Source organism: Loxodonta africana, chromosome 12, assembly GCF_030014295.1.
Source record: "Loxodonta africana isolate mLoxAfr1 chromosome 12, mLoxAfr1.hap2, whole genome shotgun sequence".
Taxonomy (NCBI): domain Eukaryota; kingdom Metazoa; phylum Chordata; class Mammalia; order Proboscidea; family Elephantidae; genus Loxodonta; species Loxodonta africana.
In genome coordinates, this window is record NC_087353.1 from 84,073,463 (window position 1) to 84,093,842 (window position 20,380).

A 20,380-nucleotide genomic window follows, 5' to 3' on the forward strand; every position below is an offset into this window, starting at 1 on the left:
ACATCTGTGCGCTGGATGCAGCTAGAGAGAGACTTGGGATCTGGTCTGATTGCTGTCCTTCATCAGACACTAAGGCCAAGGCCGAGGGAAGTTAAATGCCCACTCCTGATGACATAGCCTGGGAGTGGGAGAATAAGGTCCAGGTCTGTCTCAGCCCAGCACCCCACCCCCACCGCATAGCCTCCCTCCTAATGAGGCTGCACAGTGTGAAGTTCTGCTTCTTGCCTTCTTTGAGATGGAGATTTCATTTTAAGCCTGCAGAAGGGAACCGTGAAAACCAGGGCAAAGGCTTAGACTCTTCTCCCTCCCTCTCTTGTGGCTGCTCACTGCCCTGTGCCTTCCTTATTCTGGAGAGAAGCAGAAGGAGCAGAGCTGCGGAGTCAGACAGAGGGGGTTCAAACTCAGATTCCTCCTCTTACCATCAGCTGCGTGACCTCGGAGAAGGCAGTCACTTTATCTCTTAGTGCCTGTTGTTGTTAGGTGCCGTCTCGTCGGTTGCGACGCATAGCCACCCTATGTACAACAGAACGAAACGCTGCCCGTCCTGCGCTATCCTGACAATCCTCATTATGTTTGAGCCGATTGTTGCAGCCACTGTGTCAATCCATCTTGTTGAGGGTCTTCCTCTTTTCTGCTGACCCTGTACTTTACCAAGCATGATCTCCTTCTCCAGGGACTGGTCCCTCCTGATAACTTGTCCAAAGTATGTGAGATGTAGTCTCGCCATCCTTGCTCTAAGGAGCATCCTGGCTGTACTTCTTCCAAGACAGATTTGTTTGTTCTTTTGGCAGTCCAGGGTATATTCTTAGTGCCTAGACTCTTAAATCGTAAAATGGAAATGATAAAAGAAACTTTCCATAGGGCTGCTTTGAACATCAAGTGAATTCATTCATCTAAAGCCTTTAGGACCATGCCTGACTCTTAGTAGGCTACCGGTAGGAGTCAGCTGTCCCAGGAGTGAATGCCTGTTGTTTCCTTAGGGTTCGGGGGAGGGTCTCATGCATCATTTCCCGTGTTTTCCAAGACAGATTAGAGATAACAGATACAGGCCTTTTAATTTGGATGCACACACACACACACCCATGTACACACCTTTTCACAAATGCCAAGCCCATGCTTGTTTTCTATGGGAAGCTGGGAGTGGGAGGATAGAGCTGAGTTGGGGGGGTGGAGCTTGTGTGATAGAACAGCGGTAGACCGAAGTACAGTTCAGCGTGTTGTCATATAAACCACTGATTAGATTATAAAAGTGTGGCATTTACTTATCTTTACTATTCAAGTGGGGAAAAAAATCAATATTATCCAATTACCTCCAATGGGGTATTAAACTTAACTTTGTCATATTTTGTTTCACCATCCCAGAAATAGTGGGGGGAAGGGGTCAGCAAAGCACATTGCCAGAGAAGATGAAGTCTTTACTGCAGTTCATAATTATGCCTCCTGTCCCTTCCGGCATTGTCCATTCAGAAATTCAGTCATTTGTTCATTCATCAATTCCAGAAATGTGTTCCAGTGCCGATCCATCCCAGGCACTCTTCCAGGTGTGGGGAATTCAGTGGTGAAAAAGCCAGATGGGGCCTCTGATTTAACAGAGCAGCTATTTAGTTGGGGAGACAGACCACAACAAACACATTAATAAGAAAAAGATAAGTGCTGTGCAGAAAATTAAAGTAGGGACCCTGGGGGCTAGTTCTCTCTGAGAAGGTAGGTCCATTTAAGCTAAGACCTGATCGATAATAAGGAACTAGCCATTCCAAGACCAATGGGAAGTGTACTCCAGAAAGAGGGAACAGAGAGAGTAAGGGCCACGAGGCAGGAAGGAATTGTGCACTAGAAGAAAGGCTGATGGAGCTGCAGGGACCTGGGCCTGAGCAAGGCGACATAGTGAGGTCCAAGAGGTCACAGGTGCCTGGCCACACAGGCCTGGTCATCCAGGGCCAGGAGTTTGGATTCTCTTCCGCATGCAGAGGGGAACATTGGCAGGTCAAGCAAATGATAACGTGTTATTTATATATGGCTGCTGGGGGTCAAGGCAGGCCAGGATGGAGGCTGAGAGACCACTAGATGCTTGTTGAAGAAGGGGGCTTGGAGAGGGGTGGTGGAGGGGAGTGGACGGATTCCAGATATATTTGGGAGGCAGAATTCAGCAGAACCCACTGGGATCCATGAATAGTCAGTAGTTCATGGGAGAGGGAACTAATAACCAGGAACTACCTACTGTGTGCAGGGCACTGTTTTAAGTGTTTTTACATATGCTGTCTTAACCCTGACAATGAACTTAAAGGGAATTCGTACTATTAGGATTCGCAAGAAGGTAATAAGCGGCTGAGCCAGACAGGCTGACCCAGAGCCTACCCTCTCCACCCCTTCATTGTCCTCAGGCTCTCTTCTAATTATGAAGCTGGCCAAAGAACACATAGCTAAGCATTTCTAGACCAACCGAATGTAGGAAACAGTGTGCAAGTTATAAATAACCATTGCTAGCTGCCAGCTGCTGTTTGGGTTTGGAAAGGAAAAGAGGATCTTAGCATGACTTGTTTATCTCAGGTAATTTGGCAGTAAACTGGGCCCCGGGAATTTGATTTACACAGAAAATGCAAAAAAGAGTGACAGGCACATTGTCTCAGGCTTTCGGAAGGCAGAATGTAACTTAGAGGCCCACAGCCACCCCAGAGGCCCACATAGGGGCCTGTGTTTACCAGGTATGCTCTTTGTCTCACAGATTCCTGTTGTTTTGATGCAATTTCCTTAAAGAGGTCCTTCCAAAGGGGTCGTTGGCATCAAGATAAACGAAAAGGGAAAAAAAACCTTTGCGGTTGAGTCGATTCCGACTCGTAGCAACCCTATGAGATAGAGTAGAGCTGCCCCATAGAGTTTTCAAGGAGTGCCTGGTGAATTTGAACTGCTGACCATTTGGTTAGCAGCCATAGCTCTTAGCCACTACGCCACTTCCACAATGAGGGAAGTAGGAGATTTTTCAGCCTTCTGCCTAGTTATTTATTAGGTTGGAAACTAGAGAGCTGCTTTATTGGGCCTGCATAGAGCTTTAAATTTTAATGACTTGTCAACATTTAAAAATTAGACGCTTTCTCATAAAACCAGACTTGCAGCTTCTCTGGAAAAATCTCGTCTAGCAAAATGGAGTCCCTATTCTTGCATGGAAACCGGTTGGAGCTGAGCAGTGATTCCCCCTTCTAGGCTAAGCAGGTGGTCTCAAGCCTGCCCCCACCCCACCACCTGAGTTTGCCACATTATCCAACATGTGTCTTTGCAACCCCTGCAGGTGGAAGCCAGGATGAAGGTTCCAGAAGTGCTCAGGAAGTTGGAATGGGGCTGAGGGTGTGTGCGGGAGGAGGTGGGTAATGACGATGTAGCTGGGGGGCTCCACATTCCTGGACTTGAAGAAGGGCGTGCAGGCAGGCGGTAGAGGATTGTAAAGAGCCTGAGCACCGGGGGTATAGTCAGACCCATGGGTTTCTAAGCCGAGTTCTTCCTCTTCCTTCCTGGGCAAGTCACTTTACTTCTCTGAGCTGCTTTGTGGCATAGGTTAGGAAATTCTGAGAGCTATCGTACAAGGAAGCGTCTGGCAATCAATGTAGGTGCCCAGGAAGCAGTAATGGAATCCAGCCCCAAGTAAAACCATGATTTCCAGACAAGCCTTCTGGCCAGGCCCCAATTTTATTTTCTGATCCCTTTTCTATCCTTATCTTAGCTGGCTATTTCATAAAAACTTTGCCCTCACATAAATGAGTGGGTCACCAATAGCCCGCTGGCTTAGCGAAGAAACATAGGGCCATTGTTTCAATTTCCAGAAACCATCTTTTGTCATCACTTCATTCTTATCTCTCATACATTTACAGATTGATCTCTTAAAAGAAGGCAGTTTGTCCTCCGAAAATATTATGTTCTTTTTCCGGCAAGCTTCGGGGTCCTGAGGTTCACGGAGGCTCTTCCATCACCTGCTGACGGACCGCCCTCTCTTGGGCCTGAGCTGGGAAAGCCTACAGCATTTCTTGTTATACTATTTTTTTTTTTAAAGAAAATTTGAATCAGCCTTTTGGACACTTAATATTTTAAGTTTAATTTAGTTTTTTTTTTTTTTGAATAGGAAATAAATCCAAATCTTTCAAAAAGAAAAACAGTATTAAAAAAATATATGGTAAAAAGTCTCTCTTATACATGTGCTCTCTCATTTGCTTCTTTGTTACAAATAGTAACGATGTGACTATTTTATTTTCTCTCAGAGAAAAGGTCATATACTAAATATACTTTCTGCTCTTTGATTTTTTTTCATATAATATATGGCCATCTGACAAAGATATATGGGGCACTGGTGGCACAATGGTTGAGAGCTACAGCTGCTAACCAGAAGGTCGGTGATTGGAATCCACCAGCTAGTCCTTGGAAACCCCTATGGGGCGGTTCTACTGTGTCCTATAGGGTCGCTATGAGTTGGAATGGACTCGATAGCAATGGGTTTGGTTTGGATAACAGGGTATATAAGGAGCTTGCTCATCCTTTTCCCCAACTTATTAGTATTCCATTCCATCCTGTGGATTCCCCATAGTTATTCAGCCAGTCCCCTACTAATGGACCTATGGGTTATTTCTAATATATTTTTTTTTATTACAAATTGTAATACAGTGAATACCTTGTACATATGTTGGTTTCCTGTTTGTGGAGGGGTTTCTTTATGGTAAATTCCTAGAAGTGATAGTGCTAGCTCAAAGGGAATACTTTTGAAGATGTTGCCAAAATACCCTACAAAGGGACTGTACCATCTTGCCCTCCTTCCAGCCATGCTCAGAAGTGCATGTTTCCCAGGCCTTGCCAGCAGTGCATTGTCAAACCTCTGGATTTTTGCCAATCTCATAGACTAGAGAAAATGGTGTCTCAGCAGGATATTCAGCATCTAAATTAAAGCACCTGGAGATATAAAATGAGAGCAACATGAGCCCTCATGGTTGGATGAGAGAAAAAATAAGTTGAGTCTCATCTCTGTAACCAAATGGAGGAACCATCACCCCACTGGGGAGAAACAAGTTCTTTCTTCAAAACTCCTTTGTGACAGGTTGGTCCCTGCATGGACAGACCTCTTTGCCTGCAGAATTTTCATGGAGTCACCTTTACTCTCCAATGCCCAGGCTTTCCTGCCAAGGCTGAGCATTTTATCCACGTGGATGAGAATGAGTGTCTTGATGCCCAGCCTGCCTCTCCACATTTGGCATTTTATTCCCATCGTCATATTCCAGATTTTCTCATTGAGCCATCTGGCTAGGTGGGAGCTCCATCTTCTTTGACCATTGGGGAATCATTTTCTTCTCATACCTCTATTAATGGCTCTTAAAGTACATTAAAAAAAAAAATGGGTCACAGAAAGAGCTTCTTAAATCAAACCCTTTCGCCAGCACATTCTGTTCTTGCACTGGTCTTTAACCACCTCAGGGGTGGTGTAGTGGTTCTGAGTATAAGCTCTGGATGAGACTGCCTGGATTCAAATCAAGGAGAACTGCTCCATAGGGTTTCCAAGGAGCACCTGATGGATTTGAACTACCAGCCTTTTTAGTTAGCAGCCGTAGCTCTAAACTCCTACGCCACCAGGGTTTCCTCTCCACTCACTAGGTGGATTATGTTGGGCAGGTTTCCTAACTTCTTTGGGTCTCAGTGTCCTCATCGGACATGTGGGGTTAGTAATAGTACCTATTTCATAGGGTAGCTGTGAGGAGTAAATAAGTTGATGCAAGTAAAGCACTTAGCCCTGAGCCTAGTACTTGGTAAGCCCTACCCAAGGTGAGCTCTCATGGTGATGGTAATGATGGTGGTGATAATGATGATGGCAGTGATGATGGTGGTGATGATTATGATGGTGATAATGATAGTGAAATGACATTTTTGGGACCTTGAGAAAGCAGCCCAATCACTTGGCCTCAGTTTGCTTGTTTCTCATTTCTTCCTTAGTGCGTACCACTGGGAATAATAATATCCATCTAAAGCAGGAGTTGGCAAACTATAGCCCATGGTTTGGCCCACTGCCTATTTTTGTGAATAAAGCTTTATTGTGGCACAGCCATGCCCATTTGTTTACATATTGTCTGTGGCTGCTTGGGTGCTACTAGGGTAGAGTTGAGAAGTTATGCTAGCAACCGTACGGCCTTAGGACCTTCTGGCCTGCAAAGTAAAAAGTATTTACTAGCTGGTCCTTTACGGAACAAGTTTGCCAAGCCCTGATCTAAAGGACTGGTTGTGCGGATGCGGATGATGCCTGTGCAGAAAACCTGATACATCGTAGGTGCCCGATACCATGGAGCTGCAACGATCATCCAGGCATTTAACTTTCATGAACCCTGTGCTTGCTTCGTGCTCCAGCCCCACCATTCCCCACCCACCCTGAGGGGAAAAACAGAGGGAGTAATTACAATATGAATAGTTTAATTAGAAATACCATGAAATTATATTTTGCATATGCATTTTTTATCATGTACTATACACATGAGCCCTGGTGGTTCAGTGGTTAACAGCTTGGTTGCTAACCAAAAGGTCGGCAGTTCGAATCTACCAGCTGCTTCTTGGAAACCATATGGGGTGGTTCTGCTCTGTCTTATGGGGTCACGATGAGTCAGAATTGACTCGATGGCAATGGGTTTGGTTTAGGGGCCTTGGTGGCACAGTGGTTAAGAACTCTGCCGCTAACCAGAAGATCGGCAGTTCAGATATACCAACCACTCCTTGGAAACCCTATGTAGCAGTTCTGTGCCGTCCTATAGGGTCACTACGGGTTGGACTCAGCTCGATGGCAGCAGATTTATACACATACACCAAATATTATACATGTGTATTAATCTACAGAATGGATGTAAAACCTGTGTCCTGTGGTTTGCAGGTGGTTTAAGGCTCCTTTTCAAGGGTAATTTTGACTTTAATTTTCTCTTGCCTGATGACTTCAGGAACTGACATTCAAGGAGGATGTGACCCTCCTCTAAATGGTAGCGATGGATAGTATCTGTATCTAGAACAAAGTAAAACTCAAGTGTCAGAGTCTCCTGACCATTGAAAATAAACCCTAAGTGCAGATAAAACCTCTCTGAAATCCTAAGCAGATGAACAGCATTATTTTTACACAAATTCAATGCCTTCACTTCTTTGTTTCTTTTCCCTGGGCACACATCTGTTCTGTAAAGTGAGGTACACGTGTATCATTTTCATTTGGCCTTATTTATTGCTTCAGAGCTGAAGCAGGCAGGTCACCTTGCAAAATGCAAAGGAACACTGCCTTAATTTTGCAAGCAGTGTGTATTGATATTAATGTCGCCTTCTTCCACCTCCCTCCCTGAGTGTTTGTGAGAATAAAACGAGATATGGGTAGGAAAATACTCGGAGAAGCTAAGTGGAGTAGACAGGCATGCCATGATATCGTTAAGGCACTTCCTGCCATCCTCTCTGAGAAGGTACTGTCTCCGTCAGCATCAAGCTACCTGGAGGAGAAAGAGGCTCAGTGACATGAGGACCTGGGACCACCAGTCTTCTACGAGTGTTTAGATAACAAATGCACATAATTAGAGCACATTATCTTAGTTGGAAAATAAGCAAATTATTTTCCAATTTAATGAATAAAGAAGCTTCTTCTTAATTCCACTAGAGGTTTGCTCTCAAATTTCAGTAGTTAAGCTCTGTGTTCTTTCTATTAATATTTTGTTTTTGTGGTCCATTTTAATTTTTTTTTTTTTTACTGCTCTTTATTGTTACAACTTAAATCTTAGAGCTGAAAGCAAACCTAGAGGTGATTCAACCCACCTGAAATTTTTTTTTATTAAAAAGGAAAATACGGCCCAGAGAGATCCTGTGACTACAGGTCCCATAGGTGGTCGGCTGTCCACCAGGACCAGGTTACAGGAAGTGTATGTAGCCAGCAAAGGAAGCGCCTCAGTCAGACCGGGGGCACTGCCATGTTTGCTCCTGGACTGGTTCCGCGTCTTCCCTGCTCCGTGCTCATGCTCTGGGCCCAGCTTCACCCTGTTGGCATCTTACTTGTCTCAGCCCTGCTTCTGCTGCCAGGATCTGTTGACAACCGTGACTTCTAACCTTCTCTGTCCCCTTCCAGCTCATGGCTATCTTCTGGGTCCAGCTCCACATTACTCGTCCTGACTACCTTCTATCTCATTCTCTCTGGCCTGCCTTCGGGCTCACCCAGAATCGCTCAGATGGACAGCCAGGGCAGGTGTGAGGTTTCTATCTGTACACCCCTCCCTCCTGCCCCAGAGCACCAGGGTCAGGCAGGCATGAGAAAACTGGCCCAACAGCTCCAATGCCCTGATCTCTAAATACTGGGCCCTTTTTCATTCCTAAATCCTAGGTTCTTTTTCTTTGTCTTAAGGAAAAAAAAAAAAGAAAACACACGCACACAATAATTAGTTGTAAGAGGGTTTCTGTGGAATGCAAAGGCAGGCATGCAGTGGGTTTCAGATCAGTTCATTCTTTCTTGGCATCCTGGCCTTCTTTGTTAGTCTGTCCCTGAGGCAGGTGGCTGATGGCCGCTCACAGCATCAAAGCTCACAGAGAAGGCCCTACCCTGCCCATCCGCCCTTGTCTCTTAGAACCAATTCCACACTGCTGGGGCTGCGCATGGAGGACTGGACCGGAGTATGGGGCCATGAGCAGCCATGGCTGCCAAGGACGCCACCCTGTGGATGGGGAGGAGAGAAAGAAGAGGAAGGTAGTTACAGTGTCATCGTGAGCTGGGCAGACAACCCAAAAGATGTCTCCCATACCACTCCAGGGTCTCCTATAAACTCTCCAGCTGCCTTTTTTCTAAATCCTTTTCTATATTGTCCCCAAAGTACGGGTGTTGCCAAGTGTCCACCCTTGGCCCTTTGCTCTTCCCCATATTCTCACTTTCTTGGAAAGAGCACCTTCCTTTGACTTGAATTTATCACCAGCTGTGACCTTCCCCCTGTGCCCCCGCCATTGGAAGTGACCACATCCAGAGACAGAGGCTCCATCTTTCTCCTGAGGCTCAAGTCCCCATCTCGACTCCACTACAGTGTCATTAACCCCTTTTGCTCCTGCTGTCTCAGTGTGGGGCATGTGGTCGTGGCATTCTGACAAATAGCCACCCGAGAATGAAGATGGACAACTGGGAAGATACACTGACAACATGCATTGACTCCCATTTTACATTTTAAAGCCAAAGCAACCCATTAATATTCCATCAGGGAATCTTTTTATAATGGACGCTTCCATAAAGGTTGTGAAAACTGCATTCGGAACAGCATATTTAAACGTTATGATGTAGATTGAATTTATGCATACCTTCAAATGTTAGTGTTCTAGTTTTCCGAGAACAGCAACAATTCTCTCTGAAAGGGCCCATTATGTGAAATGTGGCTGATTACCACTAATTCACATCTGCACCATCACCTCTGTGGTGAGTTTGGGGGTTCGCGCAGCACACAGGCATGCACTCATCAAAAATTATGTGTATGCGCACAGTGGAAGGCATTTCTGTGGAAGGCACTTTATATAATTCCAAAGCATTTAATGAAAATGTAATTTGACTGGGAAAACTACAGTCCACCGGCCTTTTCAGAGTGCAGGTAATGGTCCAGATTAAAGGGCTGGAGTTCTGTGCGTTATAGTCCAGTAACATGAGTGTGGGAATTACCATTTCCTTGCCGTTGGTCTATTTCAAAAGTGTGCCATTTTCCCATTATAATAATAGGCTGCGTTTTCTTAAAATCGTTTGATTACGATTGGTCTCGTCTATTCAGTTTGCAAATAAAAAGCTTTTGCAGCGATAAACTAGGTGTTCTCGAACAGTCTTCACCTCTGGTTCTGCTTTTGAATCACTACAGGTCAGGCTCTGCGGAAGGCTGAGAGAAGCCGCTCCTGCTCACGGGAGAAAAAGGAGGTAAGCGTGGCCCTGCTGAGGGCCGCTGAGGGCGGGGGGGCAACTCTTTAGAAAGGCTCTGAAGGAACTGTCTGGTAAAGAAGTACATCTTACTCATTTCTGGACATCTTACTCATTTCTGTCTGAGTCCTAACCAAAGGGACCAAATGATAGCTGGTGTGATCATTAAGGTGGTATGTCAACTTGGCTGGGCCGTGATTCTCAATGGTTTGGCAGTTACGATATAGTTTGGCTGTTGTATAATGATGTAATGACCTCAATGATGAAATCTGATATAATGTGATCACCTCTGTGATAGGATCTGCTGTGAGTAGCCAATCAGTTGAAAGAGCGTTTCCTTGGGGATGTGGCCTGCATCCAATATAGGTGGACTTTCTGGCAAGGCTCACGGGCTTTTGCTCACTCTGGATCCTGCAGCTGGCTCCTGTTTCTCTGGCCTCCAGTCCTTGGGACTTGGCCCGGCAGCTTGCCTGCTGTCTTGCTTGCTGATCTTGGGATTTGTCGGTCTTTACAGCCTGTGAGCTAGGGCTCTGCTGTCTGGTTTGCCAGTCTTGGGTTTGCCAGCCCCTACGGCCACGTGCGTCAGGAGAGGCATCCAGCCTGAACTACAGACTTGGGATGTTTCAGCCATTTCCTTCGTATGAATCTTTCTAGAGATCAGCTACAAACCAAAAGGTCGACAGTTTGAATCTACCAGCCACTCCTTGGAAACCCTATGGAGCCGTTCTACACTGTGCTATAGGGTTGCTACGAGTTGGAATCAACTCAACAGCAGTCGGTTTTGGTTTTGGTATATGTATATATTTATGTGCTTTACTGGTTTTGCTTCTCTGGAGAACCCAACCTAAAACAGCTGGCAACTAGTGTTATCAACCTAGTGTCGTTTGTTAGTAATCTCCTACTGAGTGTAACAGTTACCTTTGGCTGTACAACAAATCACCCCACATTTTAGTGGCTTAAAACAACAACCATGGATTTAGTTCAGGATTCTGTGGGTTAGCAGTTTGGGCTGGGCTTACCTGGGAAATCCTGCTGATTTGGGCCAGGCTCTGCTGATCTCAGCTGGGGCTCACTCATGCATCTGTGGTCAACTGAGTGGCTGGGGTCTGGCCGAGTGTCACTTAGGGTGCTTCCATTCTCCCCCACCTGCTGTCTTCCAGCAAGCTGTCCTGTCTCATTCATATGGTGGCTCAGGGTTGCAAGAGTACAAGATGCAGGCCTCCTACAGACCTGGGCTCAGAGTTGCCACAGTGTTACTTCTGCCACTTTCTAGTGGTTAAAGCAAGTTGCAAGGTCAGCCCAGATTCAAGGGGTGGTGAAATAGGCTTCACCTATTGATGGAAAGAGCAAAATATTGTCACCATTTTTGAAACTTACCACGCTGAGCTCCTTCTGCTCCGTGCCAGGTACCATGCCAAGGGCTGGGACTCAGAGATGAGTGAGACACAGCCCTTGATCTCAGGACACTCACAGTGTAATTGGAAGAGATGTGCAACAATGCAGTGTGAGAAGTGCCATCAGAAAGGGCCAAAGAAAGTGGGATTTTAATACAGAAAAGGGGTCACCTAACTCTGCTAGGTCTATCAAGACAGAGTTGTCAGAAAAGGTGGTGTGTGGGCTGCCTCTCAAAGGATGTATAAGAGTTTTCCAGGCCAAGGAGACATCATGGTCAAAGTCAGGGGACATGAATGAGAAAAGTTGCAAGATTGTTAAGCCGGAAATGGGGTGGAAAATGGTAGGAAGAATCTATAGATTAAGAAAGAAGGAGCAGACAGCAAGACCCTTTGATCAAGGCTCGGGGGAGTTTAAATGTGAGTCTTATTAGTGGTACAGGGGTACAGGCAAGTACACAGATATTGACCAATCCTGAAATTCATCAACATTGGCGTATTAAGTCTCTTGATTGTAAAGTGACATAATTCCAATAATGAAAGAGAATTTGTCAGGCTCTGCTGCATCTGGGGGCTCATAAATGGCAAGACTTGGTGTTTCTCTGTTTCTTGGTTCTGCTTTCCTCTGTGTTTGCTTGGCTCTCAGCCAAGCTCTGCCCTCATCCTATCACAGTGGCTACCACCACTTCCTAGCTTATATTCTTTCACTTCGACATCCCCCACAGGAAAAGGGCTTCTCTTTTCTAGTGGGTCCAGCAAACATCCAGAGGCTAGTCTCCCTGGACTTCCTTATATGCCATTCCCTGAACTAATCACTAGAGCCAGGGAGATAGATTATGCTGATCTGCCATACCTGGGTGAGGGCCGGAGTTCTGGAGCAACCCCACCTGAACCACACAACTGAGCCCTGTGGGCCAGGTAAACCTGACAAAGCATAGATAAAGAGTGAGGGCCTTTGGCCTCTGAAAGCAACCCTGGCTTCCCTCCAGAGGAGCAATTGGCACAAGACAAGCTTGAAGATGTAGGTAGCACAAGGGACCTTTTGTGCTTTGCTGTGTCTTTGATCCTCTCTTCTGGTGTCTTCGGGTGTCTCAGCCATAGCCAGAACAGCCAGTGTGGATTTTCTGCTTATTTAATCACCCTACCTGGAATGAGCGCTATGAGGTAACTTAGGAACTTTGGTACTGCCAAGAAGATCTAAATGGGAGTGCACTGGCCAATCTGGAGGTGAAGTAGGTAGGTCTCCCACTCCCTTCTGTTAAGGACTTTTTTCTGAAGGCAGGAACAGGTGTGCCTGTTCTTCTGCAAAGTCCTTTCAGACACCTGAAGGTGGAGGAGCTGGAACAGGAGTATGGGCCTGCAGGCTCCTGGATGCCCTTGGTTAAAGGACCAAAGCTGAAGAGCAGCCCCTGGGCTGGGAGCGAGTTGTTTAAACCTAACCAGCCTTTTGGCCACAGAATAACAGCATCCCATTTTCCACATTAAGAAATTAGCTGGGAAATGAGGGAGCAGGCAGCGGGTAAGTTGCTGAGATACCCCTTCCCTTTCCGTCTTTCTCCTTGGCAACAGGACTCCTCTAACTGCTGCTTTCTCAGCTGCTCCCATCATGCCAGTCGCCGAGAGCGTTTCAGATTGCTCCCTTCTGAAAAGTGCTTGAGGTGAGAGAAGACGGAGAGTGAGGTGGTTTATCTCAGTATCCAGATTGAACCCTGAGAGAGATTTGAGATGGTTTCAGGCCCTCTGAAAAATAGGATGCTGATTCTCTTAACAGGGCTTTTGTCTGGTTAAAAAATAAAACAAAAAGCTAGTAACAAGCTGCCAGGACTCTCGTCCTGATATGTGATAACGTGCCTTTTCCACCCCCTCCTCTCTCTGCCTCCCTCCCCTCCTTGTCCATGAAACCTGGACTTCCTGGCACTGGGTGACTTATACAGCCTGCCAAGTATAGATCACGCCATGTCACCATGAAAGGCAAGGGAAAGACAGGCTATCTCTTTCCCAGTGCTGGTTAGAACAAGCAGACGGGGACACGAGCTGTGTCCTGCCTTCTGTGGGGAGACTGTATGGCTGCCTCACGCCCTGCAGGTGAACGTGCAGTTTTCACCCAAGGCTAGGAGTGTGCTGTTGTCTGTGGTGGTGGGCTGGGCCATCACAGGTGTGAGGCTGCGCTCAATGAGCAGGCCAGTCTCAGCCCAAAGATGTGTTTTTTCTGATCCATACCCTGTTACAGGAGCCCTGCTGGTGCAGTGGTTCAGAGCTCGGCTGTCAACCAAAAGGCCAGCAGTTCAAATCTACCAGCTGCTCACTGGAAACCCTATAGGGTTAGTTGTACTCTGCCCTATAGGGTCACTATGAGTCAGAATTGACTTGGCGGCAGTGGGTTCTGATCCTATTACAATTTTCAAAAATTAGTTGTCCACATTTAAAAATTGGGAGATTTCACATAAAAATGCAGATGTCTGGCTTCTTTGGGAAAATTGAGAATGACAGCACTGAGTTCTTATTCCTGTAAAGCAGCAGCAGCAGTGGGTGTTATTGAGTATGGCTGCCTCCCCGCCCCCCACCACGCACCTGCTCAACAGCTAACAGGTATATGGCAGTCATGCTGGTCCAGACCCTGTGGTAAGTGCTTTGTGTCAGTGGTTTGCGCAGTCTGGCGCACTTTAGAATCATCTGGAAGCTTTTAAACATCCTGATGTCCAAGCCTCTTTCCAAACCAGTTACATTAGATTCTCTGGGGGTGCGACCCAGCTTTGGAATCTTCGACTGTCCAGAGGTGATGCCAGCATGCAGCCACAAATGAGCACCAGGGCTTTATGTGTGATGCCCTGTTTACCTTCACAAATAGCCCGTGGGGTAGGATGTGGTAGTTATTATTCTTCATAGTTCACAAAGAAACTGAGACAGAGAGAAGGTAAATGACCTGCTCAGGGTCACACAGCTAACAAGAGGCAGAGCTAGGCTTCAAGGGCTTCACACTGAAGATCCTTAACAAAGATGCTTTGCTGTACACTGTACATGGCCAGCCTGGCCCCAAGGGCGCTTCAATTCTCAACCCACAAATCAAAGAAGAGAGTGATAAACCTCCTGGAAGAGACCCACATAAAGCCCCAGGGGTCTTCAGAGGAGGGAGAGGAGACTTCCTGGAAGAGACATCTTGAAGTGAGGTATGATTACAGTCATTTCTGAAAAATGTATCTTCGATGGTTGGCTTGAAGCAGATAGAGACTTTCAGTTCAGCTGGTTAAAAATATTCTCAGCCTGGCCTCTAACTAGCATTCGCGGTTCCTGCCAGTGGAAATTATATAGTGTTTATGGCCCTGGGTCATGAATTATTAATGATTTTGAAATTGTGGTCATTGTAGTTTACTCAAAAATCATTAGGAAGTAAATTTATCACACAGTGTTAGGAGAAAAAAAAGAAAAGGGAAACATGGAAGAGGAAGAAATCTTTGGTCGTCACCAAGCCTCACCTCACAGCGTCCCCTCTTGGCACTGTGGGCTTCTGGCATGGCTCTGGGCTCACGTCCTCTTACTGCACAGAAGCCGGCGGGGTCTGTGTGCACTAGCATCCACAACGAGGCAGTGTGTGATGATGGCTACAGTCTAAGTTCTGGAGTCAGACATCTCTGCCTCAAATCCCAGCTGTGTGACCTTAGATGAGTCTCTTGACCCCGCTGGTCCTCGTTTGATAATACCCACTTCAGGGAGCTGGTATATGGATTAAAGGCGGCAGTGTACTAAAGTACCTAGCAGATGCTTGACCCATAGTAGGCATTCCATAATTGTTCTTAGTTCCACTATCTGTTAATCATTCTTTAGATGTTGTTAGTTTAGATGTTGGATATTGGTTAGCGTTCAACAAAGATTATCAGTCTCCTCCACAGGCAGAAGGCGGACAGGTGACTGATGGTGCAGGCAGCACAATTGCGCTTCTTACTGAAGGTGACTCCCTTGCTCCAGCTGGACTTGAGGCTGATTCCAGCCTTCCAGCTTCCTTGCTCTGTGGCGCCAATAAGTGGATCCCAGGCAGACTAACTCCAGGGCCCACACCCTTAACCATCCTGAGGGGCTCTAATGATAATGCACTGCCTTTTGCAGTTGATTGGAGATTTCTGGAAAATGCTTTTGATGGCACACCTATCTGCTAAGCTCACTTGGCAAAGGACTACAAAAATCATTTAACTCAACCACCTAGAAAATGTTAAACCTTCCCTTTTAATGCACAGACATGCACGTATGCATGCATGCAGGCGTGTGCATGCGTGCGCACACATGCGCTTGCACACACAGATCCTGATATTAAGCAGGGCCTTTTTGTGCAGGGACTAGAGACTTCTTGTGGCTTTCCCAAGCAAAGGAGTAGACAGAGATTGCAGGGGAACACAGCAAAGGAGAGAGTTCAGGATCCAGGGTGCCTCCAGGGACAGGTTGTCTGGACGACTCTCTGTCACTTCATGGTGCCACCATGAACACGCCTCTGCCCTCTTCTCATCTCTGCACCTCTGGTTGTCTTGGTGCTCCTCTCTACCAGCTAGCTGTTCCTTCTCTAGAACCCCAGTTCAGAGAACAGAGAGTCTGATCGACCTGCCTAATCAATACTCAGTGGCATTGGGGGGCGTCTTAGTCATCTAGTGCAGCTATAACAGGAATACCACAAGTGGATGACTTTAACAAATAGAAATTTATTCTCTCACAGTCCAGTAGGCTAGAAGTCCAAATTCAGGGCACTGGCTTCAGGGAAAGGCTCTCTCTGTCAGCTCTGGAGGAAGGTCCTTGTCATCAGCCTTCCCTTGGTCTAGGAGCATCTCAGCACAGGAACCTCAGGTCCAAAGGACGCGCTCTGCTCCTGGTGCTGCTTCCTTGGTGGTACGAGGTACCCGTATCTCTCTGCTCCCTTCTCTCTTTTGTATCTCAAAAGAAATTCGATTAAGACACTACCTAATCTTGCAGACCTCATCAATATAACTGCCACGAATCCATCTTATTACATCATAGTGATAGGATTTACAACATATAAGAAAATCACATAAAATGGTGAACAATCACATAAAATGGTGGACAGTCACGCAATACTGAGAATCATGGCCCAGCTAAGTTGACATATATTTGGGGGATACAATTCAATCCATGATGGGGATACAGTGCTTCTGATGCCAGGCCCCCTGCTCCCCTCCCAGGAGGCAACTGCTATAATCAGTTTCTTACATGACCTTCCAGAAATGTTCTTCAGGTATGCAACCATGCAGTGCATGTATTCTGTCCTCCTCTACCCTCCCCCAATCCCATTTTTAAATGCAGTGATAGCATGTGATACACATTATTTTGTTCCTTTTTTTTTTTTTTTTTTTGCTTAACAAGGATCTTGGAAATCATTCCATGGAAGGATGTGTGAATTGACCTCATTCTTTTTTATGTCTACATAGTACTCCATTGTGAATGTATAGGGAAACAAGTCTTTTTTTAAATAATGTATTTTGTTTTTGTCGTTGTTGAGAATATATACAACAGACATACACCAATTCAACAATTTTTACATGTATAAGTCAGTGACATAGATTACATTCTTCGAGTTGTATGACCATTCACACCCATTTCAGAATTATTCCTCCCCCTTAACATAAATTCACTGCCCCCTAAGTTTACATCTGATTTTTCAAGCTGCTGTTGCCAGTTTGATCCCATATAGATAGATCTTAAAAAAGCACAATGCTCAAGGCAGACGTTCTTTACTAGTTAAGCTAAACTGTTGTTTGGTTTTAAGAAGACTTGAGGGAATTCTCATAAGACCAGACTTAATGGTCTGAATGAGACTGGAAGGACCCCTGTGGTCATGGCCCCCAGACCTTCTGTTGCCCCAGGACGGGGACCATTCCCAAAGGTAACTCTTCAGACAGGGATTGGACTGAACAATGGGTTGGAGAGGGATGCTGGTGAGGAGTGAGCTTCTTGGACCAGGCGGACACTTGAGACTATGTTGGCATTTCCTGCCTGGAGGGGAGATGAGAGGGTGGAGGGGGTTAGAAGCTGATGAAAAGGACACGAAACAAGAGAGTGGAGGGAGAGAGCAGGCTGTCTCATTAGAGGGAGAGTAATTGGGAGTATGTAGCAAGGTGTATACGGGTTTTTGTGTGAGAGACTGACTGGATTTGTAAACTTTCACTTAAAGCACAATAAAAATTATTAAAAAAAAAAAGAAGACTTGAGGGGATGTTTTTGGTTTAAGAGATAAAGGTTATCTCAGGGCAATAGTTTCGAGGATTCATTCAGTCTCCATGGCTCCAGAATATCTGGATTCCGTGAGCATTTTAAATTCTGTTCTATAGTCCCTCCCTTTTGATCAGGATACTTCTGTAGAACCTTCAATTAAAACATTCAGTAGTGGTAGCTGGGCACCATCCAGTTCTCCTGGTCTCATGGCAAAGGAAGCAGTTGTTCATGGAGGCAGTTAAGGGAAACAATTCTTTATTCAGCACCTTTGGGGCCAAATGTGTTTTACTTTTTAAAATCTAGAAAGTAATATAATCCCAGGAGCTCTGGTAGCCTAATGGTTAAGCGTTTGGCTGCTAACCAAAAGGTCAGCAGTTCAAATCCACCAGCTGCTCCTTGGAAACCCTATGGGGCAGTCCTACTCTGTCCTATAGGGTTGCTATGAGTTGGAATCAACTTAACAGCAATGGGTATGGATACGGTAGGACCTGGGGCAGCACACTGTAATGAGATACATTAATATATTTTATATTAATGTATATAATATACAAAATATAACTGCAGCAAAATATGAATACTCATACTACTGAATATTCATAATATTTGTAAAAAAAAGACTATACAGTTCATGTTCATTCAGATCAAGTTTTGCCACCAAATATTTGCATCTAAAGGGTTGTGGACCTGTCCATGAATATAATACTAGTTCCTAACGGATGACTATCTAGGCTATTAATAGTCTTTTGCTACTGTTTGTACTGTACTTTAAAGAATATTCTAGTTCAGACATCTTGGCACATGTGCAGGAATAGCCAACGGTTAAATTCTTAAACGTGTTATTAATGGAAAAATGGGTATTTCCAATTTGTCCCTTAACAGTGTAAGAGAGGGGCAGAACATTTTGTTCTCGGCTACCTCATAAAATGCTGGCCAGGTTCAAGGGTAGCTGCCCTTGGTGGAGGTACCTAACATTGGAACCGTGCAGTGGTCACCCCTATAGGTTCCTATTCTACTTTTCTCATGAGGGTACGGGGCGGGGGTGGAGGCATATTCAGTTCCTGGATTTCTGAAAGCCTCTCTCGCTGGCCGTCAGCTCTGAGAGCGCCTGTCTCGGCCAATTGGAGGTCAGTGGGGCTGTAAATTTCAGACATGGCTAGCATACAAACAGCAGACCCTCCCCTTTTCTCATTTAAGTTCACAGTGTTCTTGCACCTTCAGCCTTCTGGGGAACCAGGAGCTGCCCCTTCTATGTTTACAGATCTCAATTGCTTTGTTAAAAAAAAAAAAAAGAAGAGAGAGAGAGAAAAGAAAATGCAGACTGATGGTGCCACATTCCAAGAGCCTGATATGACAGCTGACATTCCAGATCTGCACTTTCACCAGAATGAAACCTTTTAGTTCCTATTTCTGGGCAGAGAAGAACTGAATGCATTTTAGACTCAACTGCCAAATTCATTTCCAGTTGTGAAGTTATGATAGTCTGTCTGCTTCTTGAGGTCTTCGTCTCTGCAGCTTTGAGGTCTTGGAGAGTGGGGCCAGTAGAAACACTGAGGCCACTTCATGATTTATGAAGGGCCAGTAAGTCACATGGCAGGGTTAGAAGCACTATGGCAAAGTAGTTGAGGCCGTGAACCCTGGAACCAAACAGCCTGGATTTCTAGCCTGGCCCCTCCACGCAGGCATCTTCTCCGTGACTTGACTTCCTCTTGTATAAACCAAGGATAGTGTAGAACCTTTATCACAGGGCTGTGGGAAGGACAAGGACCTACTGTGTTAATACATGTAAAGTGCTTAGAACAATGCCTGGCACATACTTGGAGCTCAGTAAACACTGTATCATAATTTAGGACTCGCAGGGGCAAAATAACCTGTTTGAAAAGCTAATCCCTTCAAAGTCAGAGGTGGAGGAGAGACTTGCCAACAAAAAGCAGGACATGGGTCAGGCCAGTGTTCATCCTCACCTCAGTGGTGCAATAGAAGAACAGGCAGGTAATCTCTTCCCCATCGGAATTATCTTGCAACCGAATTACCAGCCTCCTCCGCGATCCCTGGGATCAGGTTGGGAGCTGCAGGAAACATGTCCACTGACGCAGTACCGGAAACCCAAGTTTTAACAATATCAAGGCCAAGACTCAAGCCTGGAAAAGCAAAGAGAATCAATTTCTGAGAAAATGCCAGGAAGGGGATTGACATGTCTGAAACCTTCCTGGTATCAGTTTAGCTTCCAGCACAAGACTGAACTCTAGGAAAAACCCATCAGAGAGCTGCAATTTGTGGCCAGAAAGAGATAATGTTGACGGCTTCCCCTTCCTGGGTAAGCAGCATGCCCTTCAGCAGAGTTTTCTCTATCCTCAGATCTTAGGCAGGAAATTGCCTCTGAAGTGTCTCCCTTTACCTCTCCCAGCCCATCACCTTATAGAATCTTACATACGATTAGAAAAGAGAATGATACTATCTAAAGAGAAGGCAGTTCCTGCAAGTTACTCATGAACCAGAAAACCAAACCCATTGCCATCAAGTGAATTCTGACTTATAGCGACCCTGTAGGGCAGAGTAGAACTGCCCCATAGGGCTTCTAAGGGGCACCTGGCAGATTCGAAGTGCCACTCTTTTGGTTAGCAGCTGTAGCCCTTAACCACTGTACCACCAGGGTTTCCAAGTTACTCATAGGTGTATATAAGCAGGTAAAATGGGCCTGTGAGATCTGCCCCCCAATCTGGGGACACCTCTAGAGGAACTGGACAGGACCATGAGAGCAGGGCCAGGTTGTGTGGGCTCCAGTCTGGGTCCACCGCCACTGACTGTGGCCACAGTCGTTTTCTTCTCGGTGCCTCTGTTTACGGTCTCTCAGGTCTGACAAGAGTCAGTGGTTCTG

General features: G+C 45.8%; 1 protein-coding gene across 15 annotated transcripts in view; it reads left to right on the forward strand.

The window, feature by feature from the left end:
- Positions 1-20,380, forward strand: part of KATNIP (katanin interacting protein) — a 212,891-nt gene that overhangs the window by 8,088 nt on the left and 184,423 nt on the right. For 12 of the 15 annotated variants that reach the window (XR_010323659.1, XM_064295743.1, XM_064295742.1 and 9 more), the window contains exons 2-3: positions 8,592-8,710; positions 9,849-9,904. Coding sequence is in view for 12 of the 15 variants with exons in the window: in XM_064295743.1 (XP_064151813.1) it covers positions 8,592-8,710; positions 9,849-9,904 (175 nt within the window). In the remaining 3 variants the exon portion in view is untranslated. Of the gene's footprint in view, positions 1-8,591; positions 8,711-9,848; positions 9,905-20,380 lie in introns of those variants that run through there. The other 3 variants (XM_064295745.1, XM_064295748.1, XM_064295751.1) reach the window with 2 other exon arrangements.